At 41.6% G+C, this 24137-nt stretch overlaps 1 protein-coding gene across 2 annotated transcripts; it reads right to left on the reverse strand.

Moving 5' to 3' along the window:
- Nucleotides 1-3358: 3358 nt before the first annotated feature.
- Nucleotides 3359-22835, reverse strand: micu3b (mitochondrial calcium uptake 3b). Of its 2 annotated transcripts, XM_014986901.2 has the most exons (15): nucleotides 22339-22833; nucleotides 19154-19301; nucleotides 17001-17032; nucleotides 16787-16865; nucleotides 13892-13939; nucleotides 13723-13805; nucleotides 13291-13362; nucleotides 12234-12275; nucleotides 10243-10338; nucleotides 9352-9440; nucleotides 9063-9234; nucleotides 7348-7456; nucleotides 5558-5715; nucleotides 5286-5354; nucleotides 3359-4302 (listed from the first exon to the last, which is right to left on the reverse strand). In XM_014986901.2, exons 1-14 carry the CDS (start codon nucleotides 22570-22572, stop codon nucleotides 5286-5288), a joined length of 1431 nt encoding a protein of 476 aa, XP_014842387.2. In that variant the 5' UTR covers nucleotides 22573-22833; the 3' UTR covers nucleotides 3359-4302. The 2 variants fall into 2 exon arrangements, with proteins under 2 accessions (XP_014842387.2, XP_014842390.2); XM_014986904.2 differs by lacking the exon at nucleotides 10243-10338 and having other exon boundaries at nucleotides 22339-22835.
- Between the last annotated feature and the right edge of the window lie 1302 nt (nucleotides 22836-24137).

Here is a 24137-nt window from a genome sequence, read left to right on the forward strand (position 1 = left end):
ATTGAACATCACATTTATTACGGTTGAAAATGAAAAAGTTGCCAAGTTTAGATTTAACTGAACTGATTGCGGTAGTTTACGAACGATAACTGTAGCAGTAAAAGTGCTGATCCTTCGTGTCTGCTACTAGCATGGGCTAAATGAAAATAGGTGCTTCCTTCTTCATCTTTAGATCTCAACAGCAGCTTGCATCCATTATTGTTGTACTACTGCCATCTATTGGATCCTAATATCTATACCTCAAATTCTCATAATGATCCCAGTATTATTTAAAAAAAAACTGAAAAATCTCTCTTTTTCCCCTCAATACGATTTAACTAATCAACAACATTCTCAAATTTCAATTCCCTATTAAAACCTAATTCTGTTTTAATAGGCGCTTTCTTCTTTTATTTCCAATTTTGACTTCCAATGTTTCACTTCTTGCTAAAGAGCCCCCTGGTGGTTGAAGAAACCACCAACGTGGATGCAGGGCAGATCCGGCCCACAGACCGTAATTTGGGGACCACTGCCTTAAACTCACAGAGCAACCTCACTGATATGCAGCACTGTTCAAAATGTTTTTATAAAAACAGGTAATTGAACGTGTGTGAGAGGACAGATCTGAGGCTCTAGATGGTGATGAGTTCTTCTGAATAAAAGGTGTGCATCTCGTTACACCATAAATCTAACATAATGTAGAAATTCAAACACTCACTTTGATCAAAAGCACAATAGACGGTCTGATATTGAATGGCTGAAAAAAAAAAAAAAGGATTTAAAGTGGCCTAGTTAAAGCCCAGATTTAAATTTGATTGGTTTGGCTTTTCCAGGCTGCACAGTGGCACAGTTGGTAGCAAGAAGGTTCTGGGTTCAATTCCCAGCCTGGGTCTTAATGTATGAATGTATGACCTCCCTACAACGCCTGGGCATGCTCCTGATGAGGTGGCAGATGGTCTCCTGAGGGATCTCCTCCCAGACCTGGACTAAAGCATCCGCCAACTCCTGGACAGTCTGTGGTGCAACGTGACGTTGGTGGATGGAGCGAGACATGATGTCCCAGATGTGCTCAATCGGATTCAGGTCTGGGGAACGGGCTGGCCAGTCCATAGCTTCAGTGCCTTCGTCTTGCAGGAACTGCTGACACACTCCAGCCACATGAGGTCTAGCATTGTCCTGCATTAGGAGGAACCCAGGGCCAACCGCACCAGCATATGGTGATGAGATCCTCAGACGGATCTCATCTCGGTACCTAATGGCAGTCAGGCTGGTGAGCACATGGAGGGCTGTGCGGCCCTCCAAAGAAATGCCACCCCACACCATTACTGACCCACTGCCAAACTGGTCATGCTGAAGGATGTTGCAGGCAGCAGACCGCTCTCCACGGCGTCTCCAGACTCTGTCACGTCTGTCACATGTGCTCAGTGTGAACCTGCTTTCATCTGTGAAGAGCACAAGGCGCCAGTGGCGAATTTGCCAATCCTGGTGTTCTCTGGCAAATGCCAAGCGTCCTGCACGGTGTTGGGCTGTGAGCACAGCCTCCATCTGTGAATGTTGGGCCCTCATACCATCCTCATGTTGTCGGTTTCTAACCGTTTGTGCAGACACATGCACATTTGTGGCCCCTGCTGGAAGTCATTTTGCAGGGCTCTGGCAGTGCTCCTCCTGTTCCTTCTTGCACAAAGGCGGAGGTAGCAGTCCTGCTGCTGGGTTGTTGCCCTCCTACGGCCTCCTCCACGTCTCCTGGTGTACTGGCCTGTCTCCTGGTAGCGCCTCCAGCCTCTGGACACTACGCTGACAGACACAGCAAACCTTCTTGCCACAGCTCGCATTGATGTGCCATCCTGGATGAGCTGCACTACCTGAGCCACTTGTGTGGGTTGTAGAGTCCGTCTCATGCTACCACAAGTGTGAAAGCACCACCAACATTCAAAACTGACCAAAACATCAGCTAGAGAGCATAGGTACTGAGAAGTGGTCTGTGGTCCCCACCTGCAGAACCACTCCTTTATTGAGTGTGTCTTGCTAATTGCCAATAATTTCCACCTGTTGTCTGTTCCATTTGCACAACAGCAGGTGAAATTGATTGTCAATCAGTGTTGCTTCCTAAGTGGACAGTTTGATTTCACAGAAGTTTGATTTACTTGGAGTTATATTGTGTTAAGTGTTTTTTTGAGCAGTTTATATATATATATATATATATATATATATATATATATAAAATTCCCTTCTCACCCTCCGCAGGTGGTCTCTTTCATCCTCTGAGCTCGGGTCCTCTACCAGAGGCCTGGGAGCTTGAGGGTTCTGCGCAGTATCTTGGCTGTTCCTAGAACATTTCTGGACTGAGATGTCTGATGTTGTTCCTGGGATCTGTTTGAGCCACTGCTCCAGTTTGGGGGTGACTGCCCCGAGGGCCCCGATGATCACAGGCACCACTGTGGTCTTCACCTTCCAGGCCTTCTCCAGTTCCTCTCTTAGGCCCTGGTATTTCTCCAGTTTCTCATGCTCCTTTTTCCTGATGTTGTGGTCACTTGGTATTGCTACATCCACCACAACGGCTTTCCTCTGTTCTTTATCCACCACCACAATGTCCGGTTGATATATATATATATATATATATATATATATATATATATATACACTATATTTATATACTTTTGTCATAGAACCCCAAATAATTTAAAACTACTTTCACCCCTCCTCACAAGAAGACATTTTTCCCGTTATAAGTGAAATCATTTTCCAATGGAATAAGTAGGTTTTTCTGAAATAGTAAGGAATTATTGACTTAAAACAAGCTACTGTATTTTGCTGAAAAGTTAATTATAAAGTTAGTTTAGTGTTATTTTAAGTGTTGTAGAAACTAGGCCAATATTACTGGGTAAGATTTTGTGTTTTTGCAGTGAACTTATTTTTTTTAAATCAATCTAAGACATTTTAATTCCATAATTTCAGATAATTGGATTTAAGACTTTGTACGGATGTGTATATAGAGCAAACATAAAATTTAAAGATGTAACTATTGCTATTTACTATAAAATATCCACATTATGCTAAAAGGACTATCTACAATCACTATAGCGTGGAAAATCTCTTCTTCTGCTGGTGTTTGTATGTTGGGTGGGGAACCAGGTTGTGGGGAAATGATTATCCCCGCTGGATTAATCATTTAAAGATAAAAACAAGTTTCTGGTAAGTCTGGAGAGGCCACACAAAAACCCGAGTTTCCATGTGATTAATGATGTTAATGATTTTCCTTCAGGCCAAAGCTGAAACAGATCATTTGTTCTGCCACTGGAAACACAGAGAGAGGTAAAAACGTGCCAGTTTATCAGCTGACCTGCGTGAAAGTAACAAAGGAGAGCAGAAAACCCAGGAGTACAGTACGTCAGATTTATTGAAACGTATCAGTGGAAAAGCGTAACAGTCAAAGACGGGCTTTACAGGAAACGAGGTAGAGCAACCAGTCGTCTTGGATACAGTCCATTTACTCGTGAGTGACACTGTAGGGTTTTCTCGTCCAACAAAGATCCTCAGACGCATACAGAGGGTTCACTCCTCATACAGAATCTCATTTAGATGCATTCCTTTGAAAACCAACAATAATTTAAACGTGAAGCACATTTTTTTTTTTTTTTACATTTTCTGCTCGTCCATGCTGTTTCTCTGTATCAGCTGAGAAATGATTAACGGTGCTGGCTGCCCACGGTTAAACAGTGAGCGAGCTTCGCATCGAGCGAATGTGTTCAGGTCTGCTTCCTCTAGAGGATTCCAGCTGCGGCGCTCCGGAGGAAGTACAAGGTCTCAGGGTGGGGGGTGGACAAAGGTAATTTTGCAGGGGCGGTGGGGGGGTAGGAGGGAGCTGCAGATAACCAGGGAACAAAGAATATGAGCATTCTGCGTCTGAAACAGAACCAGGGTTGGGATTCGATTGGAGCAAAGCAAGCTGAAGGAGCAGGAAACGGACATTTTTATAATTGTCTCACCAATAAGCTAAATTGTTGGTTTTCCTTTTCAAAATATGTGTAGTTAGATAAATAAATAAATAAATAAATAAATAAATAAATATGCGTGGTAATAAATAATTCCTATCAACACTTAAACTAACACGCAGTAAAGTTGTTGGGTGTCCCAATGTTTCTTAATTTAGTTTCTGTGAAGAGTCAGTGAAGCTTCCCAGAGCTCTGCGTCTTTGCTCTGAGATGCTGCAGCATGCATGAACTCCTGCGTCGGCACACACACATGCACGCGCACACACACACAGGAAAGGGAAGGCACGACTCCTCCGTACTGTAAGACATGCAGCAGCGACTGGGTCTTCACCTGGCGACGACACAAACAATTATTACATCTTCAAGAAGTCAGACGTTCTCATCGTCAAAGTAAAATGATGCAAATAGTTTGAACTTCTGAAGCGTCCCTTCTAGCATAAATTTCCACTGGACAATATTTGTCCAGTTTACCTCATAAAAGTTTTCTAAATCTAACAGACTGGGTTGTCCATAGTGACATTGTTCTTTTGTTTTGCATTAATGCTTAAACTTTGTGGTTGTGCTGAAAAATGGCAATCTTTTGTTTCTTTACAGACGGAAACTGGATATTCTAATGCGATATTTCTCTCTCTCTTTCTGTTTTTTATGGTTTATCAGATTCTTTGTAGCTCATGGGAGGAGTTGACTAAAGAACACTGGAGTAAAAGTTAAATTGTACAGGACAGATCTCACACTGAAAAGAGTTTGAAAATACCTCGGTCTCATTTATTTCTATCAAAAATAAAAACCTGCTATTTAAACATCAACATGTGCACCTTGAAGAGCCACTGTCCATCCACGTCTTCAAATGTAAGTACAAGTAAACATTTTCCTCTCCATTAAATCATCAAAGTGAAAATGTGAAATCTTATCTCCATTTTTTCTTCTTTAAAATTTATTTCGATTTCACTGAGCCTGTTTTTTTTGTTTTTGTCCCAAAAGGTATCAACCTCTTCCTCATTCCTCATTAATGAGGGTGATTATTAAGCCTTCCCCCTGTGAGGAACCTTCTCTTTGAAACACTTATACAGCTTTAAACCGCGCTGCTCGCTGCTCACGTATGCAGACCTAAGCCGGTGTCCGGTGGCAGCTGTTCAGGCGTTAATATTACAGTGTAACTTAATGCTTCAGGCCAGGAGAGCGTGGGCCTCATCTCCAAACTACCTGGAGCTTCAGAAAAAGTCGCTTTTTTTTTTTAAACAAATCATTCTGATTTGTTTTACTTTCACTGCTTCGTTTGAATAAAAGTGGCAAAACTGTGAACATTTTTCTCACCTATTTGCTTGACAGCTCCTTCTTCATGCAGGATTTGAAAGAGATGAACTTCTCCTCCGCTTTAGCGCCCTGAGGATGTGTGAGATGAGTGAGTGAGCGACATGATGACATTTTGCCCCAACAGATGGCAGTAGAACCTCAAATCAACATCTAGCCGGTGGCGGTGTGATCCAGTAACAAACACGCCACAGGCAGCTCCTCGCTCGGCCCACGGAGGACAGGGAGGAGAGTGTCCCGTTTCACCTTTGGGAGGAACATGGAGGGCGTCTCACCCTGTCTCCGCGGTGCAGGCGGTCCTTCATGACTCCGATGAACTCCTTGTGGCTCAGTTTGCCGTCATGGTCCTCGTCGAAGATCTTGAAGACGGTGTTGACCAAGTGGTGGCTCAGCTTGATCCCAGTGGCAACATAAACCGCCCGGGTGAATTCGTCTGAGAAAAAGAAAAGAAATCCATCATCAAGAGTTCACTAAAAAAAAAAAAAAAAAGAGGGATTAACACCACAAAATAAGTTACTATAACAAGACAAAACTTCAAATTTGAGTTTTTATGTGTAATTTGTATTTCTGTGGCACACTGAAATGAATCAAACATTCTAGAAGCTTCTCAGGATTACTGAGACTTTTGCTACTTTTGCCTTCTGTCTGCAGAATGTTAATCATTCCTTGATGTTTTTTCCTACACATTTGAGGCCTCTTCGCCGGCCTGTCTGCCTCCCACAAGTGGTTGATTTGGGTCCTACTAGCAGCCATACTGCAGGGGTGTCAAACTCATTTTCTACTTGGGCCTTATCAGGATCATAAATGTCCTCGAATGGCAGGTTTTGGTGGGATGCATCAATGAAACCAACCATTAATGAGCTGCTAAAATATGAATATATGCCACTGCATTCAATGAGAAGTTCTTGAAATGTAATTTCTAAAATCAACTCACATTTTTGTAATTTGGTAGCATATATACAAAAATGGCATCGATTTGATTATTCTTCAAAACAACATAAGATTTGTTGCAAACTGCCACCAGAACTGAAGCAGTAAAGTTAAAACTCTGTAAGTTCAAAATGTGTTTTTGTTTGGCTGATGTGACGACTCCGATCTTCCCCTGATTGACTGTCTCTTCGTTTCCCAGGTAAAGTGGGCGTGGCTTGGAGTCCGTTTCTGACTGGGAGCACTGGGGCCAGCCTGGACGCTCCTCACACCAGGAGCTGCTCCTGCTTCCCCCATAGCAAGCAGTCCTGGTATTTTTGTTGGGTTTGTTGTTTTAATTATGTCTAATTTGTTTGCTTTTCTTGAATTAGGTCTTGTGTTGGTTAGTGTCTCAGTTCTCATTTGGTTGGTTTTAGGTTGGTGTTCTGCCACACTTTAAGTCAATTTGGTCTTTTTCTTGTTTAAAACTTATGTTAATGTATTAAACACATAACTTTTCCCTTTAATATCAGTGGGTCTCCCTTTCTTTTCATGTCCTCGTGGGCCAGGTTGTGACAAATGATACCGGACGAGCCCCCATTTGTCAAACTCAATTTGAGAATATGAAAAAAAATGCACTGCAAAATTAAGTATTTTATTTAAACTTATTTATATAAATACTTATTTTTGCCTAATTTCTAGTCCAAATATCTTGGTAGACTTGAAATAAGACCAAACTAACTTACAAGTTACTTTTTAAAAGATATAGGAGTGTGTTTTAAGTCAAAATAATTTTAATATTCATGAAAGTTACACTGGCAGATTATTTAATTTTTAACAAGACATTTTCCCGTATTGTAAGTTAAATAATTTGCCAGTGAAACCAGTACATTGTCATACATATTAATAAATTATTTATTTAAAACCAGCTCCTATACTTTTCTGAAAAGTTTGCGTAATTTTTTTCTTATTTTAAGCTCTAAAGAGGTTTGTACAAGAAACTAGACTAAAAATCCTTGCGTTTTTGCAGATTGATCAATCAGTCCGATCATTGCTACAGAAGCTGTAGAGTTGTAGAAGCTCCAAGAAAACATCTAAAGCTTTCAAACACATTTTTCTTAAAAACTGGCATTACAATGATGAGGCTGTGATCGTTTACCTTGACCGACAGAGCGGTGGGCGAAGTTGTACATCTGCATGGCGATGGTGAAATCCTCCAGGTTGTTCAGGAACTGGAAGAAGGATCTGAACTCCTCGAAGCTGATCCCCTAAAAAACAGAAAGACCCGAAAATCGTACCTGCGCTTTTTTCCAGCATGCAGATGATGGAGCGGACGAGCTCCATGTGTCAACACTCCTGCGAGAGGACGGTGCCAAAATTCACACAAAACATAATCGGGCTCCTTTCATCTCTCCAAAGGAATCCCTTTAGCGTGTGTGTGTGTGTGTGTGAGGGAAGTTTGAGGACGTCAGATAGATAACACACCCAAACAGACAAAGTATACATTGCTGGATTTTCCCAGCGCAGTATGGACACGCCGAGCTGTCAGCAGCAGGGAGATGAGGGGGGGAGGGGGATTTGAGGTTTTTGGGAAGAGGTCAGGCGGCTTGCAGACTTTTCTAAGGCAGATTAACCTGATACTTGAGTAAACAAAAACAAAAGTGATGAATCCCCAAACATCTCAGGCTCGGCTGATGACTCAAACGCTGAACCCATTGATGTCCACTCAACCATCCTGCGGCTACTAGTCGTTTCTTACCGCCGGGGGCTCAGAGGGGAGGGGGGGAACAAACGACACACAGCGCCTAACAAATGGAGTAATGACTAATCTGTGACGCTTTGCTGTTCTAACAATGCGGGGAAACATAAAATATCACTTAGCGTGACGACGAGTTCCACTTGATTGTCAATGGAGATCTAGCAACAGGCTACTCGAGGGGGCTGAGGGGCTGCCGGCAGCTTTTTCACGGAGGTCGGCGGTGCCGAGAGGAGAGGCGCATTAACGCGGGAAATGAGGCCGCTCACTCAACAGCCAATTGACATTATCCAAAGAGACTGTGTTAAACGTTTCCACGTCCAGCAACACCAACACCTTTAGAAAACATTCAAATTAAAAAGGCAGAACGGAAGGAAATGCATCGCTTTTGTCTGATGAACGAAGAGGTCAGAGGTCGTTTAGATTTTTTAAAAAAAAGAAAAAGCCCGGTGGTTTTTTAATGTAAAGATTAGAGTCTCACAGGAGTTCAGGATAAAATTCATAATCTAATATTTAGGGGAGCTGCTATGGTTTTTCAGAACTTAGATTTGGCCAGAGAAGGACAATAGACCAATAACAACATGTATATCAACAGACACGTGATCAATATCAATAGATCCAATAGAATGTTCAATGATTTCACTGAACTCTGGGCCAGAACCGCACAGCATTCTGGGTGATGTAGGCAGAGGAAAGGCTTCAGGTGTTCAACTTCTCACGGCCAGGCTAAGCAAAGATGGCGGCATCAACAGCAGCGTGCGTACCTTATGCATAATCTGTGGTAATCTGCAAAAACAACATCTTTTTCTTCCGCTTTTCCGTACATGCCAGATTCAGAGAGTTCATGGAAAACAGTTGAAGCTGAAGTACGTCCAGCTAGACTCTAATTACTGCTGACTTATGGAGGCAGACGATTGCACTTCACGGGTGAAAAGCACTGCAGTTGGCAATAAAACTAAGACAGATATTAATTTTTAAAATAATTTCTAAGACACATTAGTTGATATGATGGAGCTCCACAGAAGAGAAAACTCAGTTTTTTACCTTGGATCTAATTTTTCACTTCTTAATTTGAGCGAATGAGGACCAGCAAAGTGAGTCTTAAAGAAAAGTCCCACCTTTTCATCCGGTATGCTGTGGCGTACGTTCTCCATGTACCCACTGACGTCATCCACGTTTGTGTAGCGAAGAAGAATGCGAGCAAAGTCTTCCTCGCTGATGAAGGGCATGCCTTTGGAGGAAGAGAGGAACTCTATCTCGAGCACCTCTGTCTGCAGGTTGTCCATGAACCTGAATGAGCGCGACAAATACTTAACAGAGACCGATTTATGGCCTTACGGTGGAAAAGAAGGTAATTATTCTATCAAAGAAACGTTGAAGATTAAAGGTTTCTTAATCTTAACTCACTTGTAGAAATCTTCAAATTTTAACTCGGCTTTGCCTTTTTTTCCAAAGAAGTGCACAAGCAGCGTCGTCTCCGTTTTCTCATCCACGTGCTACAAGAGTAAAAATGGTAACCACAAAGTATGGTTTTAAATCTGAAAAAGCTCAGATTTAAAAATACAGCAGACATGCTGTCAAAACGCCACTTTTTACGCCGTTGTAAGATTCACTTCTGAATGTCAAAAAACATCCGTTTATTCAGGTCAATGAACGCCACTTCTTTTTTAACAGCGTTCAAAGCAGAGTTCAATGACCCAAATAAACAGCATAGTTTTCAGACTTCAGGATATAGTCTTATGACGGTATAAAAAGTGGAATTTTGATGGGATTTTTGCTGTATTTTATGACATCCTAAGTCATAAATCTGCATTTTTTGTGTGATTTTTCTTAGACAGATTTGTGGCAATTTTCCAGTTCCAGATGCTTGGCCTGACGGACAAGTCGTGTGAGAAAAATAAGCAACATGGTATGAGATCAAATAGTCATGATACAACAAACTTAAGACCAGTGATTAACATATTTCAGATCAACTTACTTTTTTATTTTCAAGCCCTTAATTTTAGATAAATGAATTTAAGACTTTTTAAGGACATATGGACGCCCTGATGTTAGAGGCACGTGAAGCTCCTCATGCTGAATAATATAGTTAATAATTCAGAAATCAATCACTTGTGGCATTTTTCCTCATTTCATGATCCAAACACATGCCATGCTTCTAAACATGCCACGCCCTGTGTGGATCCTGACTCAGTTAGGGAAACAATAACCTGCCTTCAGTATTAACTTACAGAGCAGGAACATTAATTAGTCCAGTTTCTCTATATGATCATTGAATCTTAAAGAGTCACCAGCTACCTCGGTGAGATCAGAGAACAGAACTTGACTCGTGCCACGCCTGAGAACATCCCACATGCCCGGGGTCGCCGCATGCTGGGCGTCTTTTTTACGAACCTGTGACCGCAGGTGAAGCACAGAGGGTTAGGAGGACGAAACACATCTCGTACATGTTAGCACTTTAGAGGAAGCACAAAGTGAGAGGCAGGAGGGCTGAGGAGAGTGTTATTTAGCAATTTGCTAACAGTTAGCAATGACAACATCCAATGTTTTATTCTGGGTTTTTACAAATCAGACCAAAATAAACAAAAAAAACAAACAAACAAACAGGAAATGAAGTTAAACCGACTGTCTGAACAGCCACCATGTTTCACTTTGCCTTCGGTTTTATGATAGTGTTCTATTTTATTTCAGGGCACCAGAGTAAGTAGAGATGAATTTACATGCTTTGTCACACTTTATCAGATTGTTTTATCTGTAAAAACTGGGAAAACATTGCATCAGTTCTCCTTCCACTTCACAATGATGCACAATGTTTTGTGAACCATTCAAGTTTGTAACAGTGAAAAATAATTTAAAAACAAATAAACAAGCTGTGAATATGTCATCGAGGGAGTGCGGGTTGCCTCTCAGAGCACAGACGCATGTGAGGCGCATGCAGGAGCAGCGTGGGCCTGACACGAGCCTGTTCTGCAGCGATGCGTGCAGCCTTCTGGCCAGGCGCCGCAGCGTTAGCATGGCTAGCACATGTCCACGCCGTGCAGAGCACCAGACCTGAGCGAGGCTTCGTGCAGCCTGAGCCCCGTCAGAGTCGTGATTGGATGCTGAGCTGCAACGTAAACGCGGGTTACCAAAACCTTTCCATTTGGAGTGCCGCTGTGTGAAATGGGGTTACACTTAGATCTGCCGCACTGTTTCTGCTCTTTCGTCTGCTCCACATGTGCAGCTTGATTCAACAAGCCGCTATATTTTCCTCCGTGAAGTCATCATGAGAAATCACCTGGTTATTATTATCATTACAGTTTACTCGCTGTCAAACACAACTGCTAAAAATAATTTGGCTGTTATTGTTATGCTGTAGAGTAATTGGTATCTGTTTTCTGAGTGTGTGGTGAGAAACACAAAACTGTGATTTCCACACCAAAACAATGCATGTTGGATTTTCTTTGTTTTTTTTGTTCTTGCCTTCTTCTCAACATGCACACACAAGAAATCAGAACAGTCAGCTGCGACTGACACCTCGCTTGATCTCCTAATTAATTATATTTACGCATCCGGTTTGGATTCGAGTCCCTCGGAGAGATTTACGGTGCAATCCAGCAACTAATTACTTTACAACTCACTCTGTTGCCCCCCCCCCCCCACCAATCCCCTACCCTGTCCTGAAACAGCTGTACTTAGACTATGCTGAGGGGGAAAACCCAGCCGCAGCACCGGAGGCGGGCCTGTTGCTGAACGCGTTCTGGAAAAGATCTGACTGAACTCTGGAGAAGTGCCTGAGATAAAGTAGCAAGAATTAAAACCAAAGCCTTCGTGCGTTGCTGATGCTTCCTCTTCTGACTTGCTGGCAGCTTCATGGTCAAATCCATCTGAAAAGGTAACCTGAACCCGAATGCCACGGTAACAGTGAAATATGTGGGTCCAGACAGAAACGGTGTCAATCTTCAGCAAGAGGAGGGGAGCGTTTTGAAGTGGAATCTGTTGCCCAGTGTTGTCAAAAGGTGAGAGCATAAATCATCTGTGTTGTATCTCCTGCTCTACCGCGCACACACACGCACACACACAGAGGCAATATGTCAGGTAATATTGATGTTCAGGGTGACGTATTTTAATTTCAGCAAATGCAGCTGAGGTTATCTTGTGTTAACAGGGAGAAGTGCAGGTGGTGTCAGCTTGAGTGTTTTCTGTCATTCGTTCAGATTGGGAAGAATGGATCCAAAAAAAAAAGAAAAAAAGCCATGCAACAAGCAGAACGGTTAATTTTCCTTCACGGGAAAAAGAACAATACATACACTGTTCGTCTGGGATTTGCGGTCACCGTAAAGCTGCAGGCTCTAAAATGCAAAGGAGAGAAGCAAAGTCAATGCATTTGTCAAAACAAGGATGAGTTTTCGAAGCCGTCGGACCATTCTGACGGGACTTTAAACATCAGCCGAGACGGTCCCGAGTTTTCCTGAATCCACCAAAACCCTTCCGCTCTCAGGCTTGTCTCCCGACATGTTCCCGAATCTAAAGTGCCCTTTCTAATGATCTTTTTGATACTCATACGGGTGTAAGACTCATTCTAGGCCGTCCAGAGATGCTAACGTCTGCCCTGGAGGAGTGAGCTCCGCTGCGTTGTTTGTTTAGCACGATAAGACCTCAAAGAGTATCTCTTATCGCTCTGCTCAGCCCGTCTGTTTACATCCACCTGCATGTAGCGTAAGAAGGCCTAAGGAGATGAAAGCCTCAGGCATGTTTTACCCTGTATGACCACAGTCACCCCAGTGCAGCCGCCGTTCCCTCCAGGATTGCTGCAAGTTGATGAAAGAACTGTTCCGGCGTGGGATCATGATAGGATGCTACCTGTGCTATAAGTTAATTTTTCTGTAATGTTCTTGCACCTCAACAGTCAACTACTGTAATGTGGAAGCAGATAGGAATCACAGCAACTCAGTCAGAGGATGGTAGCAGGGCTGGCCCAAGTCTTTCTGGGGCCCTAAGCCTCACCCTAGTCCCCCCATACCAACGCCAGATGTTTTATCATTCCTAAGCCACTCAATGTGTGCACCATACCTGCTTTCATTAACATCATTTGGAATTAGTTTACATCATACCAGTGTTAGTATGGCTCTTGATTTTAACTTTACAGGAGTAGCAAACTAAAAAACATTTTGGGAAATTTAAATACAGAACGCTATTTAAGTGACAAACACTAAGTTTACAGTAAACACGTTTGATATCTTTTCCCTAAGAGTAGCAGCAGGCAATAGGAGGAAGAGATCAATCCATTATTTGTGTCCGAACTGTAAAATCATTATAGAAATAATGTTTCCATGTGTAATAGCACCAAAATAGACAAAAACTTACTTGTTCTTCCAGCCTTTGAACGTCATCAGCGACTTCTTTTCTGTCCTTTTTCTTACGGAAAATTTCCTCCAGCTAAGAAAGGAAACAAACATCAAGGAGAAGTCGGTACAGAAGAGTTTGCAGTCAAGGTGAGGTTTATGTGGAGCTACATTGAGGCCATAAAGTTTGTTAAAAAAGAATATAAAAAAGCTGAAACTACAAAAATTTAAATAAGATTTAAATTTTAAAAAAAATATTTTGAAAGTAAAAAAAGTTTGAAATAAAAATATTGAAATGGGGGAAAAAAACATTGAATTTTAAGTTATTTTTAAACATTTTCTCTAGTTTCACATCTGTTTTCAAAAAAAAATTCTATCAAGTATCTTCTTATTTCAGTTTTTTCCCCCTTCTTTTTAAACTTTATGGCCCCAATGTAGCTCCATAGATTCATACCACCAAGAACTCCCGTTTGTCCACCATTTCGTTGCCATCTGCATCGAACATGTTGAAAGCGATCCGAAATCCTGCGTGGGGCTCTGCCATTGAAAAGGGAGGAACAACTTAAAGCATCAAGAGCTTTGTCAGCATCATTTTGTTGGACTCGGTCTGAGTGAATACTGACTTGTTAAAATGCAGAGCAGAAACAGATACTCTGTGTAACTGATGGCACCTGGAACAAAGAGAGGAGGGGGGGAGGGAAATGAGGCTAAGCATGAAACAAAAGCCAGAATGTTCCCCCTTATTTTGCGCCCGGGGCGGCATCGGGTGGCATTAATCGGTTAGCTCAAGGTGTTTACAGATGTTCAAAGTGAGTAAGCCGTCCACAGAAACAAGGGCACGCCTCCAGACGTAAGTAATCTCCTGATAACATCTTAAAAGGTGCCTTTTACCTCACGCTCGGCGTTCCCCTCGCACAAACACGAGGCTTTTACAACCGAGCCGACCCGTCAGGACGACAAAAAAAAAAAAAAAAAAACCTAAACAGGTTTTGTTGGGCGACGCGGTGTGATACATTCTCTGGTGATCAGTCACTGATTGAGGATGGCCGATTCGGGCCTTTGTTGCGCGACACGGAGGCTGGAAGAGTAAAGTGTCAGGGAGACATCTCAGCCGACTCGGGGAGGCTTCTCCCTCCTGCCTCTGAAAGCATTCCCAAGCTTTTGTTTGCGGGGGATGATAGAGAATCGAGCGCAGATAGTTCCGGGTGACTGCCCGGGGTGTTATGGGAAAAGAGCTCGGGAACTGGGAAAGACAGAACACCCAAGAGAAGAAACGACAATACAAACAAAATATGTCATTTGAGGGAAAACAGTGTTGCTGTCATACGCTCTTATAAAAGGTTTTCAGTTTTTGATTGGGCAAATTTTATATATAAAAAACTCCGTTATAGTTCCTCTATTGACAACATATCTCTCTCTAACCGTCACAGGCTCTGGAGCTTAAACTTCAGGAGAAATCTCTTAGGATTCCTGCCATGTCTCCATACCACACACCTTCACTCCGCCTCTCAGCTCAAGTAGATGTTTTCAGACAATACAAAGACAGAATTCCTCAGAAACACTTCATACGGAGTGGCAGTCCCGGAGATGTAATCCAATGCTATTCCCTGGCTTCGTAATGTCCGCGGTGGCCGACGGGACATGTCTTGACACAGCAGGGTTCAAACAGCGCCCTCATTCTCTAAAGTAGCGCTTTGTGCGCAGATCAAGCCAATTTTTTTTCTCTTTTTTTTTTTTTTTTTTTTTGGCCTGACAAAGCTGTAGTGTTTAACAGCAGGATTAAAAGTCCCAAATCCCGGCATCGGCACTTAGCTAAAGCAACAGGGGAGAGAGCGGAACAGTTCACCTGAGACACCGAGGATGACGGGGGAGGTGAAGCCCAGGTGGGAGTGCTTAAAAGGAGTTTCGCTCATTTTACTGCTGAATTCATGTAAAGATACTGTGACAACCTGCATGGAGGGGAAACTAAAGTATTTTCTCTGTTACAAAAATGCTTTTTAAAGCCATAAAACCAGATTACTGAGGACGTTTATTCACCCAAAACAATCTAAATCCAGAGACATCATGGCTGCCAGTGTCAATGAGCAGAGATGGGTAGTAACTAAGTTAAATCTACTCAATTACAATAACTTTTTTTTGAAAAAATGTACTTCTATGATTATTTTTAATGTAGACTGAACTTTTTACTTTTACTTGAGTAATTTTCGTATGAAGTATTGTGACTTTTACTTGAGTAAAATTTCAGGATTTTCTACCCGCTGAATGAAAAAACCAAACATGTTTGAACCAAAAATTCAAAATCAAATATTCTGTTTTTGTTAAAGTTTCATAAGTTATTTATTGAAAAGAAATATTTGGGGGAAAAAAAAAATCCTGCTTTTTTTTTTGGTCCTAAAAATACCAAAATTGTCTCTTAACTTTATATTTTGATCCATCTGATGAAGTAATATTTAAATATTAAAAGTTTGATAATTTGATCAGTTATTCAGTCCAATAGTATAGCGTAGGGTCAATGCTGATAGAAGAAAAAAACAGAGTAAATTTTCACCAAAAACTCAGAAATAGCAGGGTTTTCTAGAAAAAAAAACTTGAAACCTGTTTCAAGTTTTTGAAAGTAAAAAAAATACTTTTTTTTTACTTTTTTACTTTTTTTCTACTTTTCTAGCATCTGAGATGCTAGAAAATCTCAGAAAATTTGTGGAGTTTCAAAAGTCAAAAATTGTCCAACATTAATTTTCATTACTCGTCACTTGTCAGATTATCATTTGAATTTTGTTCTTGATTTTGCAGCTTTGGCTGTCCAGGGCCGTCGTGTACTGAAAGGTGAACCTCCGCGAAGGCAGTTAATTTATTATATTTAGTGGCATCAAAGTAAAAGGGGTCGAAACAAACCCAAACACCATGTTTTTGAAATCTTTATGCTGAAACTCATGTTATTTTTATTCCATTTCACTAGGTTACACTATCACATACAACCCCTAGGTGGCGTATACTGAAGCTGTGAAACAGGTCAAGGAGTATTAATACCTTTCCCAGGTGCTGTGGTAACGTAGTAGGTGGGTAAAATGAACAAAATTCTTCATCATAACAGTGAAATATTCTCTTGTCTTTTCCATTTTGGAGAGAGAGCTCTTCCTCTTATCTCATCTTAAGGCTCCTGGGAAACAGAAAAGTCCTTGATTACAAATTAAAAGCTCTTAGTCTAATTAACCAAAAAAGGTAAACCATGTTCAAGGACTCTTCAGTTGATTTGGTTTATTTCAGTTTTTCTACACTTCATTTTTGTGCATCTTAACATTAAGCCCGTGCTTCTTTCATTCAAGGTCTAGCTGGGAATATCTACAGACTGATGGAGAGATAAGACAGCGTTCTGCTGTGGATCCCAGACATGCACGACAGCAGAGACTCCTCTGAATGAGGCGACCCCGACAGCTTAAAAAAAAAGTGCAAACGGGAATTATTTACATTGGAGGGATTTGTGTCTGCAGTAAATCAAGCGAGAGGGGTGGGGGGTCTACCTCTTTCTCGTAGGTTTCTGAACAAATTGGATGATCCTTTCCAAACAGGCGGAGTATCCGACAGCACCTTGTCTAACTCCTGGGGAAATAGAAGAAAATCCCGGATCGCTGAGTAATCCCGACGTTTGTCGACGTTTGTCAGCATTACAGTAATTACAGCTGCTTTGTACAGATAAAGAGGAGATTCAGAAGCTTTGATGGAGTCAAAACTCACCTTTTTAGTGAAGGACTTCCATCCTCTCCTACCTGAACAAAGAAATAGTCAAAGTCAATGTTTTGGGTTGCAGAGGAGGGGAAGACAAAAAAAAGTGAGGGTTATAAAGAAATCTGTGAAGCAAAAGTGAAAACAGGTGTTTGCATGGACAGAAACATGCAGCGGATCACGACGAACACATTCCAGTGGCCTGTAAAAGCAGCAGATAAGAGAGGTGTGTCGCTATTAAAAAAAAGTCTGACTGAGAGGTAACTTTTAATAACATTAACAACAACCTTCTAAGGAAACACTTCAAAGACAGAATCAATTTATATCCTTTTTTCCTAAGCTGCAAAAACGTTATAAATGTGAAAAATTTTGCGACAAAGTTTTCAAAAGTTGTCTTGTGATTTTCCTTTCCCTCCATCTGTTTTGCCTTCCTGAACACCCGCCACAACACTGGCGTGAAGCGCCATAACTATCATTTTACGACAATTGAGCAATTAGCGACGTGACGATAATGAGGCCTTACGTGTTATAGTGCTGTTTGCTGTTTGCCGGGGAAAAGCCACACCCAGCACATTACGGCCGGCCACACATCACAGGGCAACACTGTCTTATCGTGACATTTACGGCATCCGCGCAGAGTAATTCTCTCTCTGTGGGTCCCTGCAAGTTTGTTGCCACATAAATGAGCCATAAAAGTAGGGTTGCTGGTAAAGATGTCTATCTTTATGCAGGTGTTATGACTGAAGCACTTCAAGCCCTGACTTATTGTCCAACGACACTTCAGAGGCTCTCAGCAGCAGGAATGTTCCAGGAAGCAGCGTTTGGTAAAACTGTTATTAGACCGTTGCATAACTAAGCAGGGTTGGGATCTGTTTTGATAGAGGTATAATTAGGCAAACGGGAGTTGACAGTGGACACTTTACAGCGCCCTGCTGAAGTATCCACACCTCTTGAACTTTTGGAACATATTTTAAAGAGGCAGTCTTGTGTAAAATTGACTTTTTTTGAGCTTTACATCATGTTATAATGTTCTGTCATCCAAAACATTCCTGGATGGTTGCTTTGATTCTTTTGTGCTTGTTTGAGAAATCCTTTAATCTCTCGTGACAACCAATCAAAAGGCTTGGTGGGACAGATCAGCCCTCCCCCACAGCTCCTTCAGACTAGCCAGGAGCAATTAGCTGAGCATTAGCTGAGCTCGTTAGGAGCTGCTTCTCAGCTCAATGCTGGTAAAAATGTTGTTAAAGGGTTAACAGAGGAGGCATGTTGTGACGACTTCCTGAAGGCGGAGTTTCAGAAAGAGCAGGAGCTTCTTAAAGAGACAGAGGCGCAATTTCAAGGACTTGAATTATGAAGTCAAATTTATTTTAAATCATATTTGAGATATATATATATATATATATATATATATATATATATATATATATATATATATATATATATATATATATATATATATATATATATATATATATAAAACATTGTTTTTAACAACAGAAGGTAACATAGTTGTGCTACAAAATGGCATTATATATGTGGCTGGAATACAATACTGCCTCTTTAAAAAATAGCTGTACAATAATTTTTAATTACATAAACTGCTGCAATCATTGCTTTGGTGTACAGCAACAAGTACTGTTGCTTAATATTCAGTATCAATGCAAAACTTACCCTCCACTTTGACAGTTGTGTAATGCAGTATTTACATCCTTAGACACGCAGTAAGATATAAAATACCACTGATTTGTATATGGATATGTCTGACAATCTTTTAAGTCATACTTTATATATGTAGCATTTTTGTAACAACTGAAGGTAACAAAGTTACTTGATTGTGCTACAAAAAGTGTCATGTGGCTGGAAACACATAATTCTGCCCCTTTAGCATTATAACCAAAAGAAACAATGTATTTTAATTGAGATTTTTGCAAAGCCTAACTTACAGTAGTGCTTGTTTGGATGACAGCCAAAAAGTTCTTTTTAATTTTTGAACTCTGTACATAAAATGCTAACACCACATTGTGTTAGATGAAAAAAGTTTACTATCAGTGAAATAATCCCTATATTTGACAGAGGGCTAGATGAGAGCACATCATTTACATTTTAGCTGACTCCTGTGTTTAGTTTATCAGTGGGGATGAACTGAGTGCTACAGGTTTACTCACTCCTCGGTTCGTTCAGAGTGACGGACTCAATGAAGTTTAGAGGAGTCATGTAGAGCTGGCCCTCACACTCCACTGAGCTGAAGAGCCGGAATCTGTTTTCATAGGTCGACATATAAACGTCCCCATCATCCAGGTCGTAGGTCTTCGCCTGGAAACACACACAGCGGGGAACATAAGTACCTGATAGGCCGCTGATTTTTAAAACTTCTCTGCTTACAAAGAATGGAGAGGTCTGTGGCTTTCATTGTATGTACACCTCCAGAAAAATCACAGAAAATTTAATGCATTTTATTGCATGAAATATGTATTTGATCTCCTACCAACCAGAAAAACGTCTGATTCACAGTTTAAGAAACCCTCCTATCCTCTACATTACCTGTAATAATTTATCAGTTTGAATAGAAGAATATATGTATAGAAGACACCTGTAGTAAATTAGACTCCAACCTGTACACCAAGTGTCTCCAACCCTAGTCCTTGAAATCTACTGTCCTGCAGATTTTAAACAGAACCCTGCTCCAACACACCTCAATCAAATTAATGGCTCGTTATCAGGACTTCGCCAAAGTTGATAGAATGCTGAAGACATAATTCAATTGTCTGATTCAGCTGGTTTACAGCCGGTATACATCAAAAACTTGTGGGACAGGAGATCTTAAGGATAAAGGTTGGAGAACCCCATTCAACTTTAAGGGCAACATCAACGAGTTGTCTATGGACACCAGAGGGAAAACTGTAGACCTGCACAAGACTGGGATGGTCTACAGGACAATAACTAATTCTGGAATAAACTTCACTCGCTATGTTTGGAGGAAGAAGAAAAAGAAGAACGAGTACAGTCTCAAGATCACCATCCCTAACGTGAAGCATTGAACAGTCATGCATCACGTTTTTCTGAAGCATGACTTTTCTGATAGACGGGAGCGTGTACCATAACATTCTGGGTAACAACCTCCTTCCCTCATTGCAGACAGGTCGTGTCTTCTAGCATGACAGTGACTCAAACCAGGTTAACTCTGGAGTGGCTCCATAAGACAGAGGTCCTGGAGTGACCTAGCCAGCCAAAAAGAAAACCTTTGGAGGGAACTGAAACTCTGGTTTGCCCTGAACGCTGAACGATCTGGAGGAGATGTGCAGGAATGATCCCTGTTGCCGAGTGAAACCTGGTCAACAACTACTGGAAATACCTAACTTCTGTAAGTTAGTATTTACTGCCAGCCGTAAATACTAAGTTCTATTTCTCCATTGTACCACATTCAGACTAATTATTAAAAAATTATACATTATTTTCATGATTTTTTCCCCAAGATTCTGTCTCTCAAAGTTGTCGTATATCTACAATAAAAACGAAAGACCCCCATTCTTTGTACGTGCGGAAACTTGACGCATCCGTAGTGTATAAAATACTTATTTTCCCCACTGCACAGCTCATAGAAACACGACTCGTTTCAGCGATAATACTGTCTGAAAGATCCACCTTGCAAAATCCCCTGAAGCTTTCCTTGTCACGAAACGCCTCTCTTGGTCCAGTAATGGGCAGCATGCCTTCTTTTTCATCCCAGCACAGTAGATAATGTCCCTACAACTGCTCCGACCCAGCCGGATCAGACGGCTGGATTGGTGAAGACAGAGTGGATCTCTCTGTCTCGTGGCCCGCCGCCAGATCCACTGGGCACACTGCAAACACCTAGGGAATGTGTGCCCCCCTCTGCTTAACCATTAAACTCCCTCCTCTAACCACCACCCACCCCACCTCTTCAAATATCAGGCCCTCTGCCAAGCGAGAGTGTCCAGTTTCTTGTGTCCCTGGATAGCTTCTGTGTAAGGACATCGGGCAGCAATCCCCGGCTCATACCGACTAATATCCAACAAGGAAACTGTTGCTCTGCAGGGAATTAAGTGTGCATGCTTTGTTAGTCCCCGAGCATTTTCAGCATGTGCCAGAGCTTTGGTGGATCTTATATAATTACGCGGCTACATGAGTTTGGAGAAATAGTGCAAAGAGTTCAAACAGAGCTGCTGAGCGCCATGTAAAGGTTTTAAAATGGCCGAAACAGACTGTACAGCTGATGTCACCACTATTTTCTTCTGTTTATGTATATATAAAATGCCTTTTATGAAAAATCTAGCGTTCAACATACAGATAGGTTTGTATGTTAGGAGGAAGGACGCTGGGTTTACTTTGTTACTGAATCAAGGTCATTTTTTTCATGACATTTTTGCTTACTTTTCCCACACAGTGATAATACCTGGACCGGCTGAAATCTTTACGCTGTAAAACAAAAACCACCCGATGACCATTCCACAAACACTTGACTGGACTCAGATTTAGGATATTTGGATATTAATCCCACACTCTAAATCTGTCGTTTTGACCCTCTAACTATTGCTAAACCATTTTTCGCTCTATTGTGGCAGGCTGTAAAATCCTACTGAAAGATACCACAGCCTCTAGAGATCAATATGATTGATTGGTCTGGAACTATGCAGACCTACATGGAGCAAAACCCCATGCGCTGTGCATTCTGATTAGGCCTGCATACAATAAACAATAAATCAATTAATCACATGATAAATTATAGTAAAGTGCAGCTACGTTTTTTTCTAGCTAACAAATAATCAAAGCCTATTTTAAAAATTAGCTGTGCAATCATTTTATGTCAAACAGTTGCTCCAGTTATTGCGTTTTTGTACAGCAACAAGTATGTTTATTATTTAGCATCAATGTAAAACTTATCCTCCACTTTGACAGTTATGTGATACAACATATCCGTCCTCCAATGAAATAACAAGTTTTGTATATTGATACATCCGGTCTGAATGATTTTTGTTTTAGAAACTTCAAGGGATTAATGTACAGTGCATCAGTGTAAGTCTAAAACATCAGCAGCGTCTCCGCGTGTCACCTTAGTTGTGATGTTTTGTCCATTTCCGGTGTGAACAATGTTTACAAAAGCGTCAGGGATTCAATAAAAACCACTTGGTCACGTGAGCTCGGATGACCGTTTAGTCTTTTCAGCACCAAAGGTCGCGGATAGCTCCCGAAAGAGACAAGAACCAGCCGAAGAAAAGTTAACCTCATCTCCAAAAATTAAATAGCCGATAAAGTGCTGCTGTCGGCGATCAACTCCAGACTGTTTCGGAGTTGAACGTAGCCAGCTGCGTGACGGACGTCCTCACGGTACCTTGTCAACAGCAGAGACGGTCGGCAGCCCCAGATGTACGAGCCGTGCCTCGACGAGGCTCCTCGGTTTCACACCGACCAGCGAGCCGCAGTAGAGAGCCGCAGCGCCGGCCGCGGCTGCGACACAAGCGCCGGCTGCGACCACCTTCAGCGTCCTTCTGCCATTTGACGGTGTTTGCTGAGGAAGCGCTCCGTTCCTGAGAGAAGCGACCAGCCTGCGCAGTGCTGCGGCCATGGTTGTTTATTCTGGCTCTGACATCTCGGACATCGCGAGAAATGGTGGGGACGCTGAGATGAGACGAGATGAGGGGCGTCATGTAGATTCAGCGCTCATCTAAAAGCGCTATTTCACTCTGGACTACCTGCTAGTCAAACTGGAATTATTTTATGCCATTTAAAGGTTATAGAAAAGTCAGTGTGTGATTTCTAAAATATACATATTGTGAAAATTCTAAATGTTCTTTTTTTATTTAATCTTTATTTATTGTCTCATTGTGATCCATTGTGGTAAAACAAACTAAATAATTACAAACATGGCAAAAAGTAATTAAGAAAACTGATTAAATTAAATGATAATGTCCTCAATTTAAAGGCTTTTTCGCTGCTTTGAACATGATCCAGGATGGAAAAACTACAAAGTATGACTGGTCAAATCTGGATAGTGTTATTCTACACTTAAGGTAACTTCTACGAAACATAGTTTGTGAGCTTGGAGATATTTATTCAAATATTACTTTTAAGGCTTTTTATGCCTTGTACCAGGCTGCACAGTGGCGCAGTTGGTAGAGCTGTTGCCTTGCAGCAAGAAGGTTCTGGGTTGGATTCCTGGCCCAGGGTCTTTCTGCAAGGAGTTTGCATGTTCTCCCTGTGCATGTGTGGGTTCTCTCTGGGTACTCCAGCTTCCTCTTACAGTCCAAAAACATGACTGTCAAGTTAATTGGTTTCTCTAAATTCTCCCTAGGTGGGCGTGTGTGTGTGGTTGTTTGTCCTGTCCGTCTCTGTGTTGCCCTGCGACAGACTGGCGACCTGTCCAGGGTGTACCCCGCCTCTCGCCCGGAATGATAGCTGGAGATAGGCACCAGCACCTCCTGACCCCACTAAGGGACAAGGGTGTAAGAAAATGTATGGATGCCTTGTACCAGGATTCAGCTTGAAAATGAGGTGAAGTTCAGGTCTCTCCCTCTGATTCCCACTTTTTGTGTTTGAAATTATGTTTATATTTAATATCTTTACTAGATTCTAGAAGAGGAATGGAAGTCACAGAGCAAAGTTTCAGCACCACCTGCTTGTGTTGGTCCATTGTTTTTTATTGCAGAACATCAAATCTTAAAGGGCTAACTCGCTATTGTCAACTCTACTCAGCTGTCGGACGGTCTGACTAAAGTCAGTCACTTCAATATCTTCACACTTGTATATCTAAACGAGTTCAAGTGGTTACAGCCTTCATTTCCAAGATGCTGTTTCTCTGTGTGAACCAAAAACCAGGACAGAAAGCTGTTAAATATCCTGCACCTCATTACTGGAAGGATCTAAAGACTGAGGATACGGTTTCATCGAATAGTTTCGAAGGTCTCTAGAATCACAAAGTGACAGAAACCACTGACTGTAGATGTTTTATGTGATTGTTAGAGTCGTGTTTGAAAGGTTTGAACTGTCTTGTTTTTATCTGGTTTTGCAGCTGGACATCCCAGGACACTCTTATAAAACAGGCTTTCAATCTCATTGAGTTTCACTTTATGGCAAAAATAAGGGTCACAAACAAAGTTGCAGAACTTGATGACTCCTAGAGAGCTAAAGCTT

This window comes from Poecilia mexicana, unplaced genomic scaffold (assembly GCF_051168715.1).
Source record: "Poecilia mexicana isolate PSO_F unplaced genomic scaffold, ASM5116871v1 scaffold_10, whole genome shotgun sequence".
Lineage (NCBI taxonomy): Eukaryota > Metazoa > Chordata > Actinopteri > Cyprinodontiformes > Poeciliidae > Poecilia > Poecilia mexicana.

What these genes read in the sequence shown, in the direction of transcription:
- micu3b (XM_014986901.2), bottom strand. Translation starts at nt 22,572, where the DNA reads ATGGCCGCAGCACTGCGCAGGCTGGTCGCTTCTCTCAGGAACGGAGCG. An exon ending in GGAAGTCCTTCACTAAAAAG is followed by an intron (nt 16,866 to 17,000) that starts GTGAGTTTTGAC and finishes CTATTTCCCCAG; the next exon opens with GAGTTAGACAAGGTGCTGTC. An exon ending in TTCAAAGGCTGGAAGAACAA is followed by an intron (nt 12,276 to 13,290) that starts GTAAGTTTTTGT and finishes TTTGCATTTTAG; the next exon opens with AGCCTGCAGCTTTACGGTGA.